Source organism: Cryptococcus neoformans, assembly GCF_000091045.1.
Source record: "Cryptococcus neoformans var. neoformans JEC21 chromosome 11 sequence".
Lineage (NCBI taxonomy): Eukaryota > Fungi > Basidiomycota > Tremellomycetes > Tremellales > Cryptococcaceae > Cryptococcus > Cryptococcus deneoformans.
Genome location: NC_006680.1, coordinates 116,772 through 138,897, shown reverse-complemented (window position 1 = coordinate 138,897; position 22,126 = coordinate 116,772). Strand labels below are relative to the sequence as shown.

Genomic DNA, 22,126 nt, shown 5'->3' with positions numbered 1-22,126 from the left:
TGGTTTTTCTATATTGTCGCCGTCATTCTCGGGCGTTCGGCGCGCTGACGTCGGTCCACCCTTTGATGTTTTCTGCCTCCATTTTGGAGCCGCTGCCTTCAACAACGCCAGACCTGAAAACTCTTTACACTTTCTGACCATCTCCTCATTTTCTTTGCGTATACATCTCTCCTTTATAGTAGGCAAGCCAGTATGCTACGCCAGCCCGGAACCCAGATCAAGTATGTGAGATATAGAACACTGGAACCAGTCATCCCAGCAAGATCGCTGATATGTCTTTATAGGCTTACAAACGTCAGCATTGTGCGTATGAAGAAAGGTGGTAAGAGATTCGAGGTGAGTCCTGCAGTCTAAGAATTGTAAACATCTTTGATCAGTCAGTAGATCGCTTGCTATCAAAATAAAGTCTCGGAATTCCGATCTGGAGTGTAAGCACCAAGGAGCCCGCCTTATCATCATCTTGATGTCTGACCCTACAACAGCGAGAATGATCTTTCCGAGGTCCTTCAAATTGAACAGGTTTTTACCAATGTTCCCAAAGGTTTAGTTGCCAAGAAGGAAGACTGGTCCAAATGTTTTGGCACGGATGATTTGAATAAAGTGATTGAAGAAGTGCGTAATCGATGAAAAACTAGAACGAATTCTGCCGTGACGATTGGCTAAAGCACAACATAGATCTTGAAAAAAGGTGAACTACAAATCAACAATCTCGAGAGGACGCAACACCTCTCATCCCTCTCCCGTGAAATTGCAACCATCGTTTCTGAAATGACTGTCGATCCCAACACCTCTCGAAAACACACTGTTGGTATGGTTGAGAAAGCTATGGCAGAAGTAGGATTCAGCGTCCGAGCCGACAGACCTGCGAAAGCTCAAGCTCTGGAATTGATCAAGAAACTCGCTGAAGGGGATGTCTTACCGGTTCGAAGAGTGAGGATGAGAGTACGGATAACTATGCCTGGGAAGGATGCCAAGAGATGCAAGGACAAGATTGTCGCCGAATGTGACGAGGTTGAGGAGGAGGATATGGGTATGGAGTGGGAAGCGGTAGGTGGCTCTTACCTACGGTTCAGAACGTGAACTAACTAATTAAATCTTAGATTGTACAAATCAACCCTAGCACCTTTAGGACACTGACAGATTTGGTCAACAACGAAGCCAAAGGGAAGGGAAGAGTAGAGTCCATGGGAAGCGTTGGAAACTAGATTGTCTTGAGCCGATCAAACATGTATCGCATCAGTCAAAAATAATGTATACCCCTGTAATTAGTTTATCCTGTGTGACGCCGTCCACAATACACACTGTATATCAAAAGATGGTCCACACTCTGCCGAAATTTTGCTTTTTTAACTGATTTTGACCCTCATCCAGCTTCGATAATGCAATGGTAATACAATACAGGTTTATCCGAAGTACAAAATATTTATTCCGCACCCTTCACGTTGAAGAAAACCTTCCACCACGGCCTTCGAATACCCTGCTCTGCGTTGTGAATGGCGTTTCTCGCTCGTGTGTAAAACAGTTCATCGTTGGGAGGAGTAAGGAGAGATTTCGATAGGGGATACTATGCATACACATTCGAATCAGCATTGCTATCATGAATGAAAGACATTCATTAGACATACGTCTCGCATAGCATTTCCAGCCTTCAGCCGTTCCACAGCGGCCTTGAACTGCATTAAACGCTGCTGTTGTCCCGCTTCCCGCAATGCTCCAAGAGTTGCTTGACTAGAGTTTGCTTGAAAAGAAGCAGAAGCGGCATCGGACGCGAGTGTACGGTCGAGGATTGATATCCAGGCTTCCGAAATTTGGGTGGGTTCGGAGAGCGGAGAGCGAGGGAAGGATCTAGCGATGGATTTAAGCTGGGAGACGCGGTTTGCGATGGGAGATGACATATTGGGTTGTGCCCGATATGTTGTTTTAGAAGAGTCGTTGTAAAAAGTAGACGGATACGAGGATAGAGGTGAAAACAAGAAATTTGAGATGTGCGTGAGTTGCGCACTGCGAACGAACAAATAATTCGGTCCTCCACCACTCATTCCATTTTACTTTGCACAAATCCCACTTGTTTGTAAGCTCACTGTCTCTCACTTTTCTTTATATCCTATACCTCATCCCATTTTCATCATGGCCATCTCCATCGCAGACATCGCTCAGCGAACAATTGTCCTCACTTCCATCGGTCTCACAGTACGCCGAAGCCTTATACTCCCGTAATTTTGTGTATCTTCCGAGCTCATTTGTTTCTTCAACAGATATATGGAGGAGTCCTTACAGCACACGGTATTGGATACCGAGCTTTAAGAGCACGAGGGGTATGTCAACTATCTTGTTACGATTTTTAATTGAATATTAATTGTATCATCGCCACCAGTACTTTGGAGGACCTCCCGAGGTATGTCATCTTAGAAACGAAGTTACTGTGAGCTTTGGTAACGGAATGATTGATTGCTGATTGTTCCACATCTACATAGCCCTCAAAGCCTTTGGAAGCCCAAAGTCCTGTACCAACACAACCATCATAGGCGTTTTCCAACCACTAGGCGTTTGGTCTCATATGCACTTCTCCTCCTCTCCATTAGCTGGCCATCCTTCTCTGCCCCCAATTGATTGCCTTTTCGAAAGGCAGAGCTCAAAGTTGACTTTGAGATGTTTGCTGCAGAATAATCACTTTGAGTTACATCCTTTTGCGGGAAAATGAACACATACACCTTCCTTTGACGAGCTACATCAAAGGAGCCGAAGCGGACTGTATGGCCAGGAGCGGCATTTGGCAGTAGGATGCCGTTTTGGGTACCGTCTTCCTCTCTTTCACATCAATTATCTCCACCAGGAGGATGATCTTTGATGCCTTGATTCCTATTATACACCTTATAACTATCCATCCCCATTTTTTTGAACGCAACGCCGCTACTAATTTTGCCAGGTTAGAAATTACTCGATACAGCTCGAGGAACATGTCTACTTCCATCGACGATACTAATGCGAACTTTGGATGGTTTGGGACCACATGGTAAATGAGCTGTGTGATGTACTGGTGTTATATCTGATATGCCTCTTTAGGTCGACCAATCACACTGGTAGGTAATTGATCATGATGACTTCGGCTGCTTTAGCCGCTGACTGTACCACACTAAGTCGACCCTATGGCGGACGAATATTATGATGGTGTGAGTGCGGTGTAACCTTATGTTCAAATACCAGGCTGATCTTGCTTTCTGTGATGTAGACTTTGTGGGTCTTACAGACTAGTAATGCGCTCAATCACTAACTTTTAACCAGCCATTCATCTACGAACAATGCACGTGGTCTCATCCCCTTCTTAAGTGTTTGCTAATGATACATGACAGGGAGATTACGCAATTATTGCCTGGCATGGGACGGATATTACTCTTTACGGAGCCAGACGAAATAAGTAAGCTCTGGTATCTATCTCCTCACATACTAGCTAACAAGCAAATTGTCAGTCATGTCAGGTTTTTTGTCAAATAACTTTCCTTTATTCCAACATCCCAGTTGACAAGCTATTATATAGGGCATTTATGGAATATCAGTGGACTCAGGAGATACACAATACTACTCGGGATACTCTGAAAAATCAACGTTCCAGCAAGTTTTATTTGCAACAAGCGGGCTAGAAGAAGGCGATCATACATTAAAAGTCAGCAATGAAAACGCTCGGAATACGGATGAGTATCCGAATTATATCTGGTTAGATGTCGATTACGTTGCGGTCACAGGTTCATTGTAAGTTACGCTTGCTTCATAAAAGCACTGCTTTGTTTCTATTCACTCATTACCCCAATAGGACAAATGCTGCCTCAACGGGATCTAGTGCAATTGCAACGACGACTTCTACTACGGTAACTGTCGCCTCATCCAGCTTGATCGCATCATCGTCAGCACCCTCGACATCCTCGTCTATCCCATTATCTATTTCTATACCAACGTCATCCGTTGCTCCAACCTCAACGGATTCCTCCTCCATTGCACAAGAGACGCCATCATCATCGTCATCTCCGCCTTCATCATCCGATTTTCCTGCTTCAACGGCCTTTTCTACGACAGTGAATGGGGATCAGTCGCCAACGGCAAAGTCGTCCCCTGGAAATACATCGACTTCAAAATCCTACCAGTCAATCGCGTTGACCCAGTCTTTCGACCCTCAGTCTACGGGTACACCTTCCACAGCTGCTATCAGTTCCGAAACGGATAGCAGTGCAGTTGCTTCAGCTGAAAATGATAATGATCCAACCACACACAAGTAAATCATCAACTTCCTTGAAGTATTAGGCAATCGAACTAACATACATGTGATACAGAATGACAACAGTAGCTGTTTCTGTTACTGTGATTGTGATAGCGTTTATCGTGATCATTACTATAGCTGGGCTCTGGTTCTGGAGACGGAGGAGGAGAAGGAGGTATGAGGAGGATAAAGATGAACTAGGTCGGTTTTCTCTTTTATGGTTAATAAATACCCAGACTCTTTGAACTGAAAATCCACATTTTCTGCACAGATTACCTAACACCTGCTTGGAGATAATTAAAAGGCTTCAACACTTTTATCTGGTGTAAGAATGGCTTTTCGTTAATGGCTGCTCATGATGGCCTTCCATTTTATCTTGCCATCTTTTCGATCAATGGTTAGAATGTACTTAATTGTTTGACCGTCAAAGCTTGTTTTTTCTATATATTATACATCATAATTCCGCTTGTGAGCCAATACCACGGCCTTGATTTATTACTGGAACATACCTGGGTGGTTTTTCATCTACCAAAACAAAACCTACAATCGCACATGGCTATGAAGTGCCATTAAGTGCTATTCATTTAGAGGACAGGACTCTCTTTTTTTGTCATCTTGGAGTTGATTTCCCTCTCTCAGGAAAGGATGGACAAATTTTCCCACATTGCGTTATAGTACTGTATATATTCAGGAAACTTGGTGAAATCGAAAGTGCCCTTGATACTCAGATAGAAGGCCCTCAAAAGGATTAGTGACATGGAAAATAATTCCTTTACCTGCAAGTCAATCTCAGAGAAGCAGCATCATTATCTATTTTGACAAGCTTGTGGAATGTTTCGATTGATCAAGACGACAACCTATATGAAAACTGCGATATTAGTACCAAAAGTGACGAGGTTATAATGATGACAGATGGTGTGAAAGGATACTGAAGATGAGTGGCCATGCTTCACTCTTGAAGGGCTGAAGTCCTCATCGTTTGCTGGTACGATGGGATCTGAAGAGGCCGCAACAAAGGGAACTTCGACAGGAGCGAAGCTTGAATCATTGTGCTAGAGAGAAAAACAGGGAAACGATATAACATTTCCTGTAAAGATAGTACAACATCACTGGTTCTATGCCAGAGAAAACACAATTCCGTATTACAAGATGAGATGGCTGATAATCATACGATGCTGCAGTTGTCTAAGACGTTCAGCTTTATGTCGGGGTAGAAGAATTCTGTCCTTGCGCGGTGGCTTCAGCGGCAGCTGCAGCTAATTTAGCTTCCTTCTTGGCTCGCGCATTTGCTTTCAGCTTTTCGAACTAAGACCATATCAACTTCCTGTCGCGCTCCAGAGTTTAGACAAATCGGACCCACCTTTCCTTTGTACTTTTCAATGTGGTTTTTCTGCTTCTCTGATTCGAGCTTCAGGGCCTTCACTTCCTCCTCCAATTCTTTGATCCTCTTGCGCAAGACTGCAGCGATATGTCAGGACATTCTGTCGCTTTGAATGATGTGTAAGGAACTGACCCGTGCTATCCGATCCTGGCCCATCCTTCAACCCAGGAACACTGTTAATCGGACTTCCGTCCACCCTCGGCGCTCTAACCGGTATGATAGATCCAGCCATGACTTGACTGCGCCACAGCTCTTGTCCTTGTTTGGCCCGAGCAGCTTCCTTCTTTACACCTGCCATGGCTGCCAAAAACTTCTTATCCCGCTCTTCTAACTGGATTTTGAGAAGGCGGTTTGTCTGTTCTAGAGATTGAGTGTGTGAAGCAAGGGTGTCGAGGGAATGCCGTAAAGATGTATTTTCCAGGGCCAATTCCTCTGGCGTTTTGGCTAAAGGGGCTCTACAACGGTATGTCAGCACTATTTGATGGACTTGTACATCGATATTAACGCACGGGTTACCGCGAGGTTTATCCCCATCCTCGGATCCTTCGGGTGTCATCTTGCCCTTTGGATGAACCAAATAAAAGGAATCAGTAGGTGATGGTGACTCTTCCTTTCTCTTTTCTTCTTTACCACTCTTGCTATTGCGTTTCTCCTGTGACTTTTTCGGTTGTGGAATGGTTGGACCTAGTGTATCAAGAGGTGCACTGGCAAAAGCAATGGGGTTAGATATATCTTCCAGCATATTATCCAGCATGGCCCAAAAGCGATTGAATGGGTCGGTTATATCCGGGGGAGCGCCGAAATGCACGTAAGACTCCTCAGGCGCTTCAGAAGATGACGAAGAGGATTGTAAAGGTGACGGAGCATCGGATGGCGAGAAGATGGAAGCAGAATTTGGCTGAGAACCGGACGGATTTGGAGGAGGCCTATATGCGAATGGTGGTACCTCCTGAGTATGTGATAAGTGCTGCGCGGCTTAAAGCCTTATGAGCTTGGTCCATGAGAGGAAGGCACGGAAAACCTACTCGAGTCAACCCGCAGAGGTGTCATTCCGCCCGCGACCTGTTTGTTATCAGGGAGATAGCCTCTGGCAGGTGAACCTTCAGAGAAATATCTCCGGTTTGGGGGCATTCCAGCAAGTCGCGTATTCACAGGAGTGGCCATTTTCCCTTTGGCAGCAATACTAATCCTCCGCTCGAGGTCCCTTGCCAGTTTGCGATGCTGCGTTGTCAACAACTTCAAAGTCACCTTCGTGCTCTCATCGACATCCAAATCACCAGCAGAAGCTTCAAATAGACTGGCTGCTTCTCTGTAAGCCTGTAGGGCCTGGCTCATTGCTTGGGCCGACGGCTGATCGGAATCCAAAAGGCTAGATGCTTGGGCTGAGAGAGCATGGGCGCGCTGAAGAGGATTTCTAACAGAGGATGAATTTGACATGTCGTACTAAGGCATATCCCCTCAGTATGCGGGGAAAGGAAGGTCGATGAATTGGGATAAATAGCAACCGAAGAAAGTCGACTGAAATGTGCAGAGAAACTGAAACGAAGGCGAACGAATGCCATTGCCGCCGCCATGACGACGACGACGAGCAGGAGTCCCCACGTCATCGCTTTTTAATCCACGTCAGTTCACGTGCAGCAACAACAAAGCAAAAAGTTAATAAAGCGTAAAAAGGGTAAATAACTATGGAAGTATGTAGACTCCCACCATGGTATTTAGTAACCACGCGCTCTTCAGCATGCGTGGTACTCAAAGCGAACAGGATGGGGTGCCAGTCTGGTAGCTTGACATCTGCTAGTTACAGGGCTTCATCCCATTGTTTTTTGAGAGGGGGAGCCGCCATGTAACAAAAACTACAGCAACTTCGCCTGTCAAGAGTGCGAACAAACTTTCGTAACAAATACGCCAGATTTTGACGCTCGATCACCAAGTTCTTATGGACGATTGTGGTTTTTGAACGTACCCAAGCTCAATCCAGGATATTATGTGTGGTCTCACACTCTCCATCAGATCCCTTTCTACCGGCTATCCCAGAGCATCTCTGCTCGACGCCTTTCAATCCACAATCACATGCCGAGGGCCGGATACACAGGGGTCATATACCCACATTGTGAAGGGCAAGTCTGGTGCGGAAATAGAAATTACCCTGAGTGCGAGCGTCCTTGGACTTCGAGGAGAACTGACGGCTCAGCCACTGGTTGGAAAAAGAGGAGTTTTGGGATGGAATGGACAGGTGTTTGAGGGATTACAGGTGGAAAAGGATGCGAACGATACCCGCAAGATATTTGAGAAACTGGAAGAGGGGGCTGAGTTCCAAAGTGTCCTGAAGGATATTGAAGGGCCGTTTGCTTGCATTTACCTAGACGTGAGTATCTCGCATCTAATTCCTTACTACTAGGCGACTGACTTGCTTTTAGTTGATATCTTCTACACTCTACTACCAACTAGATCCCTTGTCGCGTCGCTCACTGCTCTTATATCCCCAAATATCCGGCAATGGCACCGTATCCAACATGTTCATACTCAGCTCTTGCTGCTGCGGGCTGGTGCGTGAGGCTGGGCTAGAGATGCGAGCTTTGCTGGGTGGTGAAGGAGGTATCATTCGATTTGATCAAGTTCAAGTCCTCGAGGATGGGACAGTCAGTACATCTTTCAGACTTCTTCATCTCAGCTAACCGATATATAGGTGGACCTATGTAATGCTCTCATCATGACCAATAACTTTGACCTTCCTGAAAGCTCGTCTACACCGTGGGTGAGTGTCATCTATTGCTCTGTTTCGAGGTTTGGCGCCTGGCTGTAAGACTAACTCGTGTCGTCAGACTAGGGTTGCACCAATTAACACCGTCCTTCCCCCTTCAGGCCTCACAGAAGATAGCCCAGCCATCCACAACGCCGCCGTCATCTCGTTTGTCGACCATCTGCAAGCTAGCGTGCGACGTCGAGTAGAGAACATACCAGACTTGGCACCTGGGTGAGTGTATTTTCTTCGGCTCGTATAAAAGTTGATGGTTGATATAGGGAAGCCAAGGTAGCTGTACTTTTCTCAGGGGGGATTGACTGTACATTCCTCGCCTATCTTCTCCATCAGTGCCTACCATTATCAGATCCTATCGACCTCATTAACGTATCCTTCGCTCCTTCCCCCAGACCTCAACTTGCCAACGGAAAAGGGAAAGGCAAGCACAAAACGCCAGGAGTGGAAGGAGATGTTTATGCTGTACCTGATCGGCTGTCGGGCTTGGAAGCTGTCGAAGAGTTGAGGAACGTTTGCAAGGAGAGAGAATGGAGATTTGTGGAAGTGAATGTACCTTATGAAGTGGGTTTGGATTAAATGACAAGATCAAGTTGATGTTGACGCTCCGTACAGGAGGCTAGAGAGCATAGAGCGAGGGTGGTGGAGCTCATGTATCCATCAGTGACGGAGATGGATTTGGTATGTTGTCTCAGTCCTATTGCATTCCACAAACATCGCTGACCAAAATTCAAGTCCCTAGCCTATCCACTTTACTTTGCATCGCTCGGCAAGGGATCAGTCGTAGGCGAAGATGGGAACAAAAGACCGTATCAGGTGAAGGCAAAAGTTTACATCTCCGGTCTGGGCGCAGACGAGTAAGTCTACATCGAAATGGGACAAGCTGACATGTATAGGCAACTGGGAGGTTATTCACGGCATCGACATGCTTTCAACCAAGCCGGATGGCAGGGCCTCATCGAAGAAGTGCGTATCTACTTTTTCCCGCACGCGAAGAAAGAAGAATTGACTAACAAAATACATATAATAGACCCAAATGGATCTCAACCGTTTACCTACACGCAATTTATCTCGGGATGACCGCCTCATTTCTTCACATGCCCGGGACGCACGATATCCCTACCTCTCCCTCTCTTTCATCGCCTACCTCTCTTCCTTACCTATCTGGCTCAAGTGTGATCCCCGCCTTCCACCGGGTCAAGGAGATAAACGGTTATTGCGATTAGCGGTGGAAAGAGTAGGGATGAGCAAGACTGGAGCGAGAGTAAAGAGGGCGATGCAGTTTGGGACGAGAAGTGCAAAAGTCGGGGGTACTGGGAGTGGAGTCAAGGGCCCAAAAGCTGGAGAGAGACCGGTGGAGTGGATTTGAGGCCCTATGTTTCGCTGTAGGACCTGTCTCCTTTTAGGTATGGAAACTTGCAAAAGCGACATATACTTGTCTTCCTTGCGTACTGTCTTCACTCTTTCTTTATGATACTACAGGTTGGTCCCTGACACAGCGTTTTCCTGCTCATCCTTCGCTTCCTAAGTCACATAAAGATTCAAGCCTTGACAAAACCAGCAGCTTATATGAAGCGTTCGAAACACAACAGGAGTCAGGATAGGATACATTCGGAGAGGTCTATTCAGAACATTGCGAACGCTGTGGAAGCTGTGGCTTGCTATGGTCAATCTATAAGACATCCTCCAAAAGACTATTATACATTGCAAGGGTGGGCGCCTGCAACAACTGAACTAGAGATAAGTTCGCACTCCAAATATTTCTATCTGGGGCCATTAACAAGCTATCACGAATTAGCTCGCAGAGTTGACATGCGATCAAGATGCGGCCGAGATTTATGGGAGATTGTTCAAGAGCACATCTCTATCTCTCGCCCTCCCTGACCAATTATTTGTGCTTGCATACGACGCCGATATTAGTGCTAACAAAGATCGCAAAACAGTGGTAATATATGAGATTGACTATAGACCCAAAGACATTAAGGGTACGCTAACCCAAGACAAGATGAAACTAAACACAAGATTCACGCCATTGCAACAAGATAAGTGTCCTTTTACCCTCTTCAATGTTCTGTCATTGCGACATCTTCAATTCTCTCTTCTTCCACTAAAAATCCATCCAACACCCTCCTTCTCCCTCTTCCAGACGCCTCCCTTCCCTTATCTTTTCCCACTCCCTCTTGCTGTGGCGTTCCCGCCCCTTCCACAGGTCGCGGAACGCCCCCAGGCCCAAGCATCCATTCATACTCCCACAGATCACTTGGTTTCGCTCTCTTTGAAGGGCTACGCTCAAGAAGTGAGGAAATCACTGCTCGCGCTGATGGAGTCGCTGTACCCGGCACATAGGCACCTGGGATATCTTGAGAGAGTGCAGGTTCGGGTGATGGCCAGGTATATTCCCCTTTGGCGATCCGGTGCATCTTCTTCCTCCCTCTTACTCTTTCACTATTTCCCCCTCCGGGAGTCGCTATCCCGTCCGGCAACTTAATGCTTTCCTCCCGATCAAAAGGCAGTTCACCGATGATCAAGCCATAGAGTACCACACCCAATGCCCAGGCATCTGTCTCTCGGCCATCGTATGGTTTACCCATGATGATCTCTGGCGCTGCAAAGCTTTCGGAACCGCATCGTGTGTAGAGAAGAGGTGAAGCGGGGGAAATGAACCGTGAGAGACCAAAGTCGGTCAGTTTGATGAGTGGTTGGCCAGGTGGAGGGAGGAGGTGAAGTGGGATGGAGGATGTGCTTGTAGGTGGGAGGATGAAAGGGTTGGTGGTGAACAATATGTCTAACCGAAGCCATTAGCTTTTCGAACATGGAGGTATGTAAATGGTACCTACTCTCCAACTTGATGTCGCGATGTACTATACCAACCTCATGTAACCACCCCACAGCCTTGACGAGCTCACTAAACACCCTCCTCACAAAACCTTCACCATCCTTATCCCAGCCCATTTCACTCTCTTCTGAACCAGCTACCGGCGCAGGCGCAGGCAAGATCATCCGCCGCCTATTCTCCTCCTCACTCATCAACTCGAACAATTCCCCTCCCCCAGCCGCTTCCAACACCAAAACATCATGTCTTTCCGTTGAGAAATCATCAATGTACCCCACGATAGAAGGGTGTGAGATGTGTCGCAAGACGGAAGCTTCTCGGAGAAAGGCGATACGTGTTCGATGATCAGGCAACGGGTGGGTCAAGAGTTTGAGTGCGACGAGGAGGCTGGTAGCGGTGGGCGCGTGGGTGGGTGTGGAAGATAAGGGTGTTGAACCAGCAGGCACGGCCGACCAAACTGCTGAGAAAGCTCCTTCTCCCATCTTCTTGACCAACCTCCACCCTCCGATGACTCTTTCTTTACGCTTTTCCTTTTCGTGTTCACCATTATTATCCGCATTCGTATTTGGAAAACAAGGTTCGATCACATCCCCAGCTTTCACACTCTCATCCACCCCTGCTTGACGGTGTTCCCTTTCCAGCTGTTGAGATTCTTTACGTCTCAATTTCCAAGGTGGAGGTGGAGGTGTATATCCCCCCGCAGAAGGGGAAGGATGGAATGGAACAGACGGCACCGCATTGGCTTTGGTACGGGCATTATTGAGGGGAAAGAAACCAGCCCTGGGTGTTTGTGGCGATACCACTGTCGGCGTCAAAGAACTCTGTCGGGCAAATTCCGGTCGACTATCCCCGTCATTACTGCTATTCTGCGTTGTGAATGACGAAGGCAGAGGTGCAGGTAGAGGCGCGGGTGGTGCTGGAGGGACAGTATGCGCCGGCGGGGGAGCGATAGGATTTGATAAACTCCTCAGCCGAGATGTACTAATCTCTTCGAACCCAGCTCCCAATCCCATTCCGAACGGTGCACCCCATCCTTCCCTACTTCTATCTATATCCATCTCATCCTTCATTTCGGCCGGGATGACTGTCTCTCGAAACCTCTCTTTCCTTGTGGGTAACCTCAGTTTTACAGTGGATATCCCACTTCCGCTCCAACTTGCGGCCCCGGACGTGGCCGTGGAGGGGAAGCTAGAAGAAGGCATCGTTGTCGATTGAGCTCTCTCATTACCACTCACATCCAAACCCGAAGAAGCAGCAGAAGAAGAAGAAAAAGGTTCCTTGTCCAAAGCAGATGCTGGAGATAACGCACGGGGAGGCGTAGGTAATTCTGCAGAGGAAGCAGAGAAGAATAAATCCGTCTTGCTACTCGAGCTTAGCGCCGGTGACGCTAGGGCTGGGGTGATGACGCCAAGAGTAGCAGGGGTTTGGGGGCGACTGCTGTGGACGCTGTGGACGCTGTGAACGCTGTGAACGCCGTGGACACCGTGGATGCCGTAGCCGCCATCAGAAACAGCACTGGAGGTGGACGCTGAATGTAACAGCAAAGGAATGCTCAAAGAAGTCTTTTCTTGGGGCGGTGCTGTTATTGTTGGCGGCACAGGCGTGGGCGGGGACGCGGACATGGAAGAAGATGGAGGCGATGAAGAAGTCCAAGGTCGGGTTGAATCGACGTCCCCAACAGGCGATGGATTAGGTGTCAACGAATCCAACGAGCTTTGTCTCGAAGTGCCTCCACCATCTTGCCCTTGCCCTTGTCCTTGTCCTTGTCCTTGTCGGTGTTCTTTCATTTTCGTAGGCGACAAGAAAAGAGCCTGGATATGTGCACGCTTGGGAGAAAAATATTCTGGCGGCTCGTCGACAGGCGTCGGTTGGGGCTGTAGCGCCTTGGGACTTGCAGTGGATGAATGTGGGGAGATGATTTCGGGAGTTTTCAGGATATGGTGTACCAGGTTTGGTGGGGTGGTTGGCATTGGGAGATGGAGTTTGGGAGGGGATGATAATGTCATTTTTGGACTCTGTGCTGGTAGTGATGGTGGTAAGAGTGGATAAAGGGAGGGAATGAAAGATGATGATGACCTAAAGTCTGTACTTAACATTTTTTTTTTCTTCCTGCCTTGACAGATTGTACGATTTGTGCATAATAACTTACAAATCCCCACCGCCCACATACCCCTTGATCATCTCCCATCTGTGCCATTGCTGCTTCACTTGCTCTTTACTTCCTTTGAAACCCTGAATCTCTTCACCTTTGCTTTCGTCTTGGGGGACGAGAGAGGAGAGGGAATCGAGAGTGAGGGTTCCTGTGGTGGTCCGGAGTTTGTCAAGAGCCGAGGGGGAGAATGTCGGCGGGAGGGGGAGGGAGGAAGGTGAAAAGTTGCGGCAGACGATGAAAGCCTCTGTGTCCTCACGTCAGGTAAGAGCGAAAAAAAAGAGAGAAAAAAGAAAGAGCGTGAAGAGGTAGACGTACCGGCACTGCCTTGACGGCTACTTCTCGGTTTCCTAACCCACACCCCACCTCGCCGTCCTTGTGGATCATACCCTTTTGTTCCCACATTCCTCTTCTTCTCATCTCCTTTGTCCTGTCCTGCCTCTTCCGCATATTCCCCCTCCTCCTCAAACTCCGCATACTGTCCAAATTCGTCCTCCTTCTCTTTATCTTCGGGAAGCGGACTGGAGAAGAAACACCTCAACTGCGAAGCCAAAAACTCTGCCCGGGGATCAAGCGGAGAGAGAAAGATCTTGAAAATCAGGGTCGCGCCGGGTGCCATGAGCGTTAACGACAGCGTGAGCGCGGCGAGGAGAAGTTGGGAGTGGAGGTAGGCGTCGAGATCGTGGACACCCGTCACTGCGTGGCGACGGAAGTATGCTTGGGTTAACAAAGGCTGACAGAAGAGGAGAAATGAAAGGAGCTTACCGTCAGGAGCACCGTCGCATACGACGAGGTCAGCCTTTCGTCCACCGAGAGCATCCAGCACGAGCGGAATGGTGGAGGGAAGAGTGATATCGGTTTGTAGCGTCGTGATATTTGGTAAAGGCGCCTGCGACCCCATGCCCTCTGATCAGCACTTTCATGACGATGGAGACATAGGATCGTGAAAACATAGGACATGGGGACATACCATAGGTTGTAGATCACAAGAGACGACTCGGGTTCCCTCACCGCCTTGTTTACTCTTCGGTTTCAGCTTTTGCCCCAGAACCTGGCTCCAACTCCCAGGAGCGGCACAGAGGTCGACCGCGGTGTGGACATTGGTGAAAAGGTCGAATTCCTCGTCGAGATGCAGGAGCTTGTATGCTGAGCGGGCACGGTAGCCTGCGGATTTGCCCTTGCGATAGTAGACGTCCCTATGATCGATTGAGGACTTGGAAGTGGGCATTGTTTTCGCGAGTGGAGGGGAGATGAAATTTGACTGGCGTTTGGCGGAAGGCGAGAGTGTCCCCCTTTTTCGGGAGATGGCAAAGTGGCGGATATGCTTGGGATATTTTGGTGTTGTTGCGTAAAGATGGCGGAAAGGCGGAAAAAAAAGATGGTGAAATGAAGAGATAATTCTTTATCTTGAAGATACACAACCGCGGATGGCCACGCAAGGAATGACAGAGCATTGTATACAACCACGCTCTGTATCAACGCATGTTCACACCTCGACTCGAGACTGTTGTTCATGTCTACTCGATTCGAGAATGTGATTCATGTCTATATGCATACAGAGGTTGCTTATGTATATATCCAGGGCATATCCACTCCCGCCCACACCGTCAACACGGTCTATGAGCTTGCTATGAAGTCTTCTTCTCCGGTAACGGCCCCGTTCTAGATGCCGCATCTTCTCTAAAGGCAACAACAACGTATCCAACGAGGATGAGATTGGCAGCAGCGATGGCTGAGATGGCAGCAAACGTTGTGGAGCCTACGTAGCGTGAAAGAGAATGAGCAACAGTCGGACAGAGGCATGCGTCCAGGCGTATACACTGACACAGACCGGACGGAAAACCACAACGTGACGCACCGTCCCAGAGATAGTTGAGAGTACTAAAGTATGTTCCTATGGGCACGACGGCCATCAATAGAGCAAAGAGGACGAGTTTGTAGAGGACGGCACTGTGGGTTCTTAGCAGCTATGCTGGCAGCTGCACTGACAGTATACACACTCACGGCTGCACGCTCTCCTGCGGGGCCATGGCCATCTTGCCGGTAGATACCCTGTTGGACATTGTGCGTGTAGTGTACAAGTGTTTGATGTGGTATAAAATATAAAGTGACGACTGAATTGATGCCGTGGTAGTCATCGTCACTGGATGCGACAACAAACATTAGGACACAACAAATAACTGCAAACAACCAGGCAACTGTCCTCGCACAACATCCCACTTCGCAACTCGCACGATGGCCACCGAGTCCCGGCGGATCGCCCTTGCCGACCCGCACCACCTCGCCCCGCCTCGTTTCCTCGTCGGCGGCCAGCTCGCACACATGCTCTCCGGCGATGTCAAGCTCTACGAGTGGGACCGCGACGTGAGTTCTTGTCCGTATTCCATACCATGCGCGCTCAGCCATGCCCGTGTCTGCAGAACGGGAAAATGTCCATGCTCGGCCTCCAGACAGAGATTGGCCAGATCAAAGCACTCGCCTGGTCGCCGTCTCCGGCCCACAGACATCTGGTCGCAACGGGTCTGTCCACCGGCAAGACACTCCTCCTCAACCTCTCACCATCCACCTTGTCCCTCCCCGTCGCCAACCCGCCCCCTTCGCCTCCCGTTATTGCTGCCCTAACAGTCAAGCATACAAGGGCAGTGTCGAGTATATCCTTTTCCCCCCACGACGCCAACTATCTCGCCACAGGTCTTGAACGACATCGATCCGATTCGAGCTTGTTGATCTGGGATATCCACGATGCCGTCGCTGCTTCCCGCTTACCACCAGACGGAGACGTACACTACACCCGGCCCGAACTTCGACTCCCGATAACCACACCGCTTGCCAAGACATCTTCCGCTTCTGAACCGAGGCCAATACAGGCATACTGCCCGTCGGAACAAGTCAACTCTGTCGCCTTTATCCCTACTGCTCCTTACTCCCTGCTGTCTTCTGCGGGCAACAAGGTCATTAGGCTATACGATCTTCGTGCGCCGTCAAATACTTTGAAAGAACCCAATTCTGCAGGTTCCCTCGCGCAATGGTCTACACGTACCGTCATGTCACTCTGTCCCAACCCGTCCTCTACCCTTTTCGCATCGTACGAATCAATCCAAGGAGGCAATAGTACAGTGAGACTGTGGGATACAAGATACCCAGGCCAAGAAATTGTTGGGTGGGAAGTGAGAGGTGGGGTAGTGGGTATGAGCTGGGTGGATAGTATGAGATTAGGTGTAGGCAGTAAAGAGGGCGGTGTGGGCGTTTGGGATATCGTTCGATGTAAACCCGATCAGTCTGGGGCTAGCGAATGGGTTACATTGGGCGGTATGCGTCAGAGTAAGTGTTATATCTTCATAATCTGCAAATCTGCATTTGCTAATCGTGAATGCATAAACAGTTATCAAGCCCAAACCAAACATGCATTCATTCGCATTCACACCGCCAACCCCGCCCAAGCACATCGATGTCATGTACGTCCTCAAAGACAGTACGATATCCATCGGTCCCGTCTCCACCGCCCCTGTGCTGGCTTCCAATTCTCATGGGGGCCTTTCCATCTCTGAACCTACATTGTACTTTATCGATCCTGATATCCCTCTAAGATCGTCATCGTCATCGACATCTCCCACTGCCCACGGTTTTGTCCAAGGGTCAGGGTTGGGGTTAGAAATCGGCCAAGGAGATCGGGCGGCAGAAGGAGAGGCAGGGGCAGGGGTTGAAGCCATTTACCCTCGAAACAAGTTCCAACTCCCTCCCGACCAAGTGTCCACCATCCTCAACGAACATTCCCGTCTCCGTTCCTCCTCCTTTGGAGCTGTATCCACCATCCACCCTGCCTCCTCGCCTCTTCACTCCCATACCAATCCCCATGGCCATGGCCGTCCCCATGTCCCACCCTCCGCGCCTACAAGACATCTCCCCTCCGGCTCGGGCCCCAACGTAGCTATACACCATATCCCAGATATGTTGACCCAGTCGTTCTTATCCAGAGATAGGTGGCATGAAGAAGATCCAACAGGGGTGATTAACGATCGTGATGAGATTACGGGTGGGTATGAAGGGTGGAGAAGGGTGTTGGGTGGGGATGTGGGGGTGGTGATGCGGAGAAGGGCGATGGAAGGGTACGGTTTGGATAACGTGAGTTGATGGGCCTGTCTTTTTCTTTTCTTTGATGCTTTGATTACTTTGGTTGCGACGTTGAGGTCTGTTTCCGTTTAGTTTCTGGGCGGCTGACCGAAAAGAGAAACAGTTGTTATTGAACGCGGCGATAGCGACAAAGTATCGTGGAAAATTCAAACTTGCCGGTGTCTGGGAATTCGTCGAACGTAAGTTCCACTCCCGTACCTCACGTACTCCTCGCCACTTTACTAACCCGCACACTTTTTTTCCTTAGACCTAACCAAAACCATGTCCCCCTCCGTCTCCTCTTCCGGTGGGTACAACCTCACTCATCAAGGGATTTACCCCATCTGGACATCCCTCGGTACACTCGACGCTGCATCCGCTTCTGGCGGACCCATTTCTGCCGCTTTGAACGCTGATGAAGACGGACCCGGTGGGGAAGGCGGCGGTTTAGTCAGCGAGCTGGAAGAGAGATTGAGACGCATGAATATCAAGGGGAGTGGTGGTAGTACAGGAAGGGGAAGCAGGTCGGCCTCTGTATCTCGAAAAGGTAGTGGTACCCATACCCCTCGCGAACGCAAGATTTCGGAACGTACATCCCACACCCACACCAACACCCACTCCCACTCCCATGCCCACACATCATCGACCTACCCGCAAGGTCCCCCCTCTTACCTCCCCGCCATCTCCCACCTCCTCTCCTCCCGTCTATCTTTTCCCGATAAAGCCATCCACCCATCGGAACTGAGACCGTCTATTTCATCTTCCTCGGAGAAAGTCGAGTTGAGGAGGTTGATCCTGACGATATGCGGGGAAAGTAAGGAAGGTGGGAAGGGGGAGGTGGAGGAGATGTTGAGGAGGGGGGAGAGGAGTAAAGCAGCATTTAGGGCGTTTTTCAGGGGGGATGAAAGTGGGACAGTGGGAATTTTGATGTCTAGCGAGGGTACGTCGAATTTGAGCTCTTCCACCCTGTGTTTCTTTTGCTCCTTTTTTCTCTGTCATCTCCGTTTGGAAGAGGGCTAACGGACAAGAGATAGATCCAAATGATACATTACTCGGCTCGACTATCGCCGGGTTCATGTCCCAATCAGCTTCTACCCGAGGATCAGAATATTTCAACGCCCACTGGCCCAACCTTATTCGCCGGGTGGACGACCCGTACGTTCGTGCGATCCTTTCTCGTATTGCGGGTGAAGACTGGGAAAGTGTCTTGGAAGAGGAGTATATACCGTTGTTGGAGAGGATGGTCGTTGGAGTGCAGTATCTCGATGATTGGGAGGTAGGTGTTTTTTTTTTTTCTCGCGACCATTAGGAAGCATTGGAAGCTAAAACGATTTGGGAAAACGGATCAGTTCTCCACATTCTTGAAAGGCCGAATGTCCCGATTCGCCCGTTCATCCTCCCTGCATATGCTCCCTCTCACAGGCCTCTCGCCCCCGGCACTCTCACTCCTCTCCCGCTACCTCGCCCGAACAGGCGATTTACAAACCGTCACCCTTCTCGCTGCCTTTTTCCCGCCAGGGAAACTCAATCAAGCGGAGAAGATGATGGTGGAAAGGTGGAGGGAAGGGTATAGGGATATGCTCGATTCGTGGGGGATGTGGGGGGAGAGATGTGAGTTTGATGTCAAGTGGGGGAATTTGCAGAGGTCGTTGGGTGGGGAAGATGCAGGAGAAGAGGGATATGGCAAGACGGGGACATGCCCAGTGTACGTCGAGTTTTCTTTGTCTTTTTCAGACCACAAAAAAACCTTATTTGTCAAGGATGCTGATCCCAGTGACGTTTTTATAGCTGTAATAACCCCTTGCCAATAGACACTGAGCATAGGCTGCATCAGAAACATGCCATGCGAGGTACACCGAGTGTTGGCTGGCCTTCGGAGCGTACAACAGTTTGCGTCTATTGTCAAGCGCCGTTACCGCGATGTGTGATTTGCTTGCTTCACGTAGACCCACACAGACCGCCAGTAGATGACGGTGAGCGGCCAGGGCATGTGACAGGTGAGTTGATGGTAAATGTAGATTGATGTTAATAACAACTTAGATACGATTGATTCGGCATATGTTTTCTGCTTGACATGTAGGCATGGCGGTAAGTCCCAAATCATCCATCACGAATCTTGTAACTTGCGGACTGACCTACGTCTCAATAGGTCATGCAAATCACATTTTGCCCTGGTTTGAAGGCGGCCTGGATGGGGGAATCGCACATTCAGTCTGTGCTGTTGCGGATTGTGACTGCGAGTGTGCAAACATATAAAAGATATTCATAGACATTGGCATAGCAGGACGAAAATAGGAGTATTCAATCTAATAATTGGTTTACGAGATGTATGTACGATCTAAGATACAGAGCGAAGAACTTGGGACGCTATTCCCAGCCTCCTCTAACTACGCCCACCCTCCATTTCTTGAGTATCGAAGATACAGCCACTGGACCAATGATGGTGTTAACCACAATAGCCCAAATAGCTATCAAGAATTCATCCTCATCAAATAACGGGATTGGGGTGTGACGGCCAATTTGAGAGATCAACAGCCCGATTTCTCCTCTTGCAACCATTGCGAATCCCAAAAAGAGGACAGCTGGTACCCTATCCTTCCACGTCCAATCACCCTTACCCTCCTTCTCGGTCACTGGCAGCCCTTGTGCCTCGCTAATCTTGCCTCCTTTACTCTTTGATGGCCAAAACAACCACAAGCCACACATGAGTTTCCCGAGGACCATCCATATCGAATACACGATCCCCTTCCAGATGATCGATCCCCTCCAAAGACGAAGGAATGGAATAGAGTAGCCGATAGAACCAAAGAAGATGGGAAGGAGGATGTACTCAACAAGAGGGAAGAGGAAAGCGTTGTAGGTACTGGCGAAATCAAGGGGGTTAGGACGGTCGTCACTGCCAGCTGGAGCGGGGCGACGTGCGCGCGCAGGAGAGGGCAGATAAGCAAAGTGGTAGCCGATTGTGCCTGGGTGTGTATGAGCGCGAGAAAGGTCAAGAGACTGGCGGGAGAGTGTATACGCCATCGGGATAGGCTTTGGAGCTTGATCGCCAGATCCAGTGTCAGGAGTAGGGTTGGTATTGATACGGGTGAGAGGTATGTCCGAGTTGGAGGTTGTCTCGACAGTATCCTCGTCTGGCTCAGAGACATATGACAACATAAGACCTCCTACGTAAATACCGTAAAGAGGACTAGTGCCTGCATACCCAGCAGCGGCGACCATCCCAACGGCAACAAGGAGGATAACCCCCATTGAACCCAACCTTCCCGATTGGAAAAGCAGCTTTTTGCTCCTCTGCGAAGTCAGGAGCGGCTTGAGTACCCAGATCGTCAAGGGGATCGCAATCGCACCTAGTCCAATCGTCACCCCTACAATCCTCCCAATTTGAGGTCCTACACCTCCATTGCTTCGCCCGAGGATTTTCATAATCTCGGAAAACACGAAGGCGATTACATCATCCGCCACTGCCGCGCCGACCAGCGCCACCCCGACTTTTGTCTGACGGAGGTCAAAACCAATCCCTTTTGTACCTGCCAGCACAGCAAGGGTTGTGCCGAGTGAGGTCGATGACATTGCAGCGCCAGAGGCGAATGCCGAGAGAGGGCTGTAGCCGAAAGCTGGAATGCAGAGGAAAGAGAGGGCGAGGGTGCCTGCCACGCCGGTAAAAGCAATGGCCATGGAAATTGGAATAAGCGGGATTAAAAGAGGTAATGAAGTTGTTATACCGCCTAAGTTTAATAGCATCAATAATCTAGCTCACTCGCCCCTTCTTCTGGGAAATACTGGACACACCTTCGAGAACAATAGCCAGCAGGCCAATATAACCGATAGTGACCATTGTGGACTGCCAGTCAACATCCAACCACTGTGCGAGTGGTGATCCAAAAATCATCCCTATGGCGATTTCGCCAAGTAAACCTGCTCCTGTTATGCGCTGGACAAACCAGCGCGCCATGTTTAGCAACCAGAGATATGTCGAAAAGATGAGCAAGTGAGCTGTGGAGGGCTCCTCGTAAGAAAAATCGGACGGCATCGCATGGGAAAAGGATTTATGTGTTATGTGTTGGTATAAAGTCTAGCTGATTTGATGGTGGGTAGTTCAAAACTACTTTTTAAGTCGGAAGAGTTGCAGTTAAAAAAAAGGTGTGGAGAATTTTCCAAGACAATTTGAAGGTTACTTTTAGAACGTGGATGACGACGAGGATGACGATAGAGATCTGTTTGCTTACGTACCGAAATCGGTTTCCCAATTGCCTTCACCCATCGAAGCAACGAAAGCTCGATAGATAGGGCGAATTCCATGCTTAAATTTTAAAGACATGCATACATCTCTATCGTGTTACAGTACTAATGGAGACTTCACAATTGGACCACATCCATCCACCACCGGGCAGTTATCACTACTACTTTCCTTTCGGCTTCCAGTTTTTCTGTGGCGACGACCTTCTTCATCGGCCAGAACATCCATGCTATAATAATCCACCACAGACCAATTTCCTTCCCGTTCAAAATCCAAACCTGGGGATCTATGGTCCCTTCATATCCAGTGCCGCATGCGGGTCTGATCTCTCCGGTAAAATGCTTAACCCACTGCTCCCTTCTTTTGTTCTTTCAGCATTGCTATTACCATTCTCAAGTGTTCAAGTGTT

General features: G+C 48.9%; 9 protein-coding genes across 9 annotated transcripts; 4 read left to right on the top strand and 5 right to left on the bottom strand.

The window, feature by feature from the left end:
- Positions 1 to 100: 100 nt before the first annotated feature.
- Positions 101 to 1,246, top strand: CNK00460 (35S primary transcript processing-related protein, putative). Its single transcript, XM_567615.2, has 6 exons — positions 101 to 221; positions 285 to 336; positions 385 to 428; positions 483 to 612; positions 676 to 1,047; positions 1,101 to 1,246. Exons 1-6 carry the CDS (start codon positions 193 to 195, stop codon positions 1,203 to 1,205), a joined length of 732 nt encoding a protein of 243 aa, XP_567615.1. The 5' UTR covers positions 101 to 192; the 3' UTR covers positions 1,206 to 1,246.
- On the bottom strand, positions 1,227 to 1,971 carry CNK00450 (hypothetical protein). Its single transcript, XM_567614.2, has 2 exons — positions 1,626 to 1,971; positions 1,227 to 1,564 (listed from the first exon to the last, which is right to left on the bottom strand). Exons 1-2 carry the CDS (start codon positions 1,893 to 1,895, stop codon positions 1,424 to 1,426), a joined length of 411 nt encoding a protein of 136 aa, XP_567614.1. The 5' UTR covers positions 1,896 to 1,971; the 3' UTR covers positions 1,227 to 1,423.
- Positions 1,972 to 2,033: 62 nt separating this feature from the next.
- CNK00445 (hypothetical protein) lies at positions 2,034 to 2,671 on the top strand. The gene is made up of 4 exons (XM_024658800.1): positions 2,034 to 2,190; positions 2,256 to 2,315; positions 2,375 to 2,395; positions 2,475 to 2,671. The coding sequence occupies exons 1-4, from the start codon at positions 2,128 to 2,130 to the stop codon at positions 2,523 to 2,525; spliced, it is 195 nt and encodes a 64-aa protein (XP_024514635.1). The 5' UTR covers positions 2,034 to 2,127; the 3' UTR covers positions 2,526 to 2,671.
- A 2,662-nt stretch (positions 2,672 to 5,333) lies between these two features.
- On the bottom strand, positions 5,334 to 7,144 carry CNK00440 (expressed protein). The gene is made up of 5 exons (XM_567613.2): positions 6,656 to 7,144; positions 6,140 to 6,605; positions 5,763 to 6,085; positions 5,610 to 5,707; positions 5,334 to 5,554 (listed from the first exon to the last, which is right to left on the bottom strand). Exons 1-5 carry the CDS (start codon positions 7,065 to 7,067, stop codon positions 5,450 to 5,452), a joined length of 1,404 nt encoding a protein of 467 aa, XP_567613.1. The 5' UTR covers positions 7,068 to 7,144; the 3' UTR covers positions 5,334 to 5,449.
- Positions 7,145 to 7,393: 249 nt separating this feature from the next.
- CNK00430 (cytoplasm protein, putative) lies at positions 7,394 to 11,604 on the top strand. The gene is made up of 10 exons (XM_024658026.1): positions 7,394 to 7,995; positions 8,048 to 8,269; positions 8,317 to 8,385; positions 8,453 to 8,604; positions 8,652 to 8,949; positions 9,001 to 9,066; positions 9,121 to 9,242; positions 9,282 to 9,351; positions 9,416 to 11,203; positions 11,277 to 11,604. Exons 1-9 carry the CDS (start codon positions 7,615 to 7,617, stop codon positions 9,752 to 9,754), a joined length of 1,719 nt encoding a protein of 572 aa, XP_024513703.1. The 5' UTR covers positions 7,394 to 7,614; the 3' UTR covers positions 9,755 to 11,203; positions 11,277 to 11,604.
- Positions 10,266 to 14,745, bottom strand: CNK00420 (conserved hypothetical protein). Its single transcript, XM_024658025.1, has 6 exons — positions 14,338 to 14,745; positions 14,133 to 14,256; positions 13,686 to 14,063; positions 13,368 to 13,614; positions 11,223 to 13,294; positions 10,266 to 11,170 (listed from the first exon to the last, which is right to left on the bottom strand). Exons 1-6 carry the CDS (start codon positions 14,593 to 14,595, stop codon positions 10,449 to 10,451), a joined length of 3,801 nt encoding a protein of 1,266 aa, XP_024513702.1. The 5' UTR covers positions 14,596 to 14,745; the 3' UTR covers positions 10,266 to 10,448.
- A 105-nt stretch (positions 14,746 to 14,850) lies between these two features.
- Positions 14,851 to 15,483, bottom strand: CNK00410 (hypothetical protein). Its single transcript, XM_024658024.1, has 3 exons — positions 15,372 to 15,483; positions 15,226 to 15,317; positions 14,851 to 15,126 (listed from the first exon to the last, which is right to left on the bottom strand). Exons 1-3 carry the CDS (start codon positions 15,428 to 15,430, stop codon positions 14,996 to 14,998), a joined length of 282 nt encoding a protein of 93 aa, XP_024513701.1. The 5' UTR covers positions 15,431 to 15,483; the 3' UTR covers positions 14,851 to 14,995.
- Positions 15,361 to 19,826, top strand: CNK00400 (cytoplasm protein, putative). Its single transcript, XM_024658023.1, has 11 exons — positions 15,361 to 15,431; positions 15,502 to 15,731; positions 15,788 to 16,688; positions 16,750 to 17,489; positions 17,602 to 17,677; positions 17,746 to 18,417; positions 18,512 to 18,753; positions 18,827 to 19,182; positions 19,266 to 19,474; positions 19,518 to 19,565; positions 19,627 to 19,826. The coding sequence occupies exons 2-11, from the start codon at positions 15,603 to 15,605 to the stop codon at positions 19,731 to 19,733; spliced, it is 3,480 nt and encodes a 1,159-aa protein (XP_024513700.1). The 5' UTR covers positions 15,361 to 15,431; positions 15,502 to 15,602; the 3' UTR covers positions 19,734 to 19,826.
- On the bottom strand, positions 19,721 to 21,655 carry CNK00390 (sodium-hydrogen antiporter). The gene is made up of 2 exons (XM_567608.2): positions 21,270 to 21,655; positions 19,721 to 21,205 (listed from the first exon to the last, which is right to left on the bottom strand). Exons 1-2 carry the CDS (start codon positions 21,508 to 21,510, stop codon positions 19,845 to 19,847), a joined length of 1,602 nt encoding a protein of 533 aa, XP_567608.1. The 5' UTR covers positions 21,511 to 21,655; the 3' UTR covers positions 19,721 to 19,844.
- Between the last annotated feature and the right edge of the window lie 471 nt (positions 21,656 to 22,126).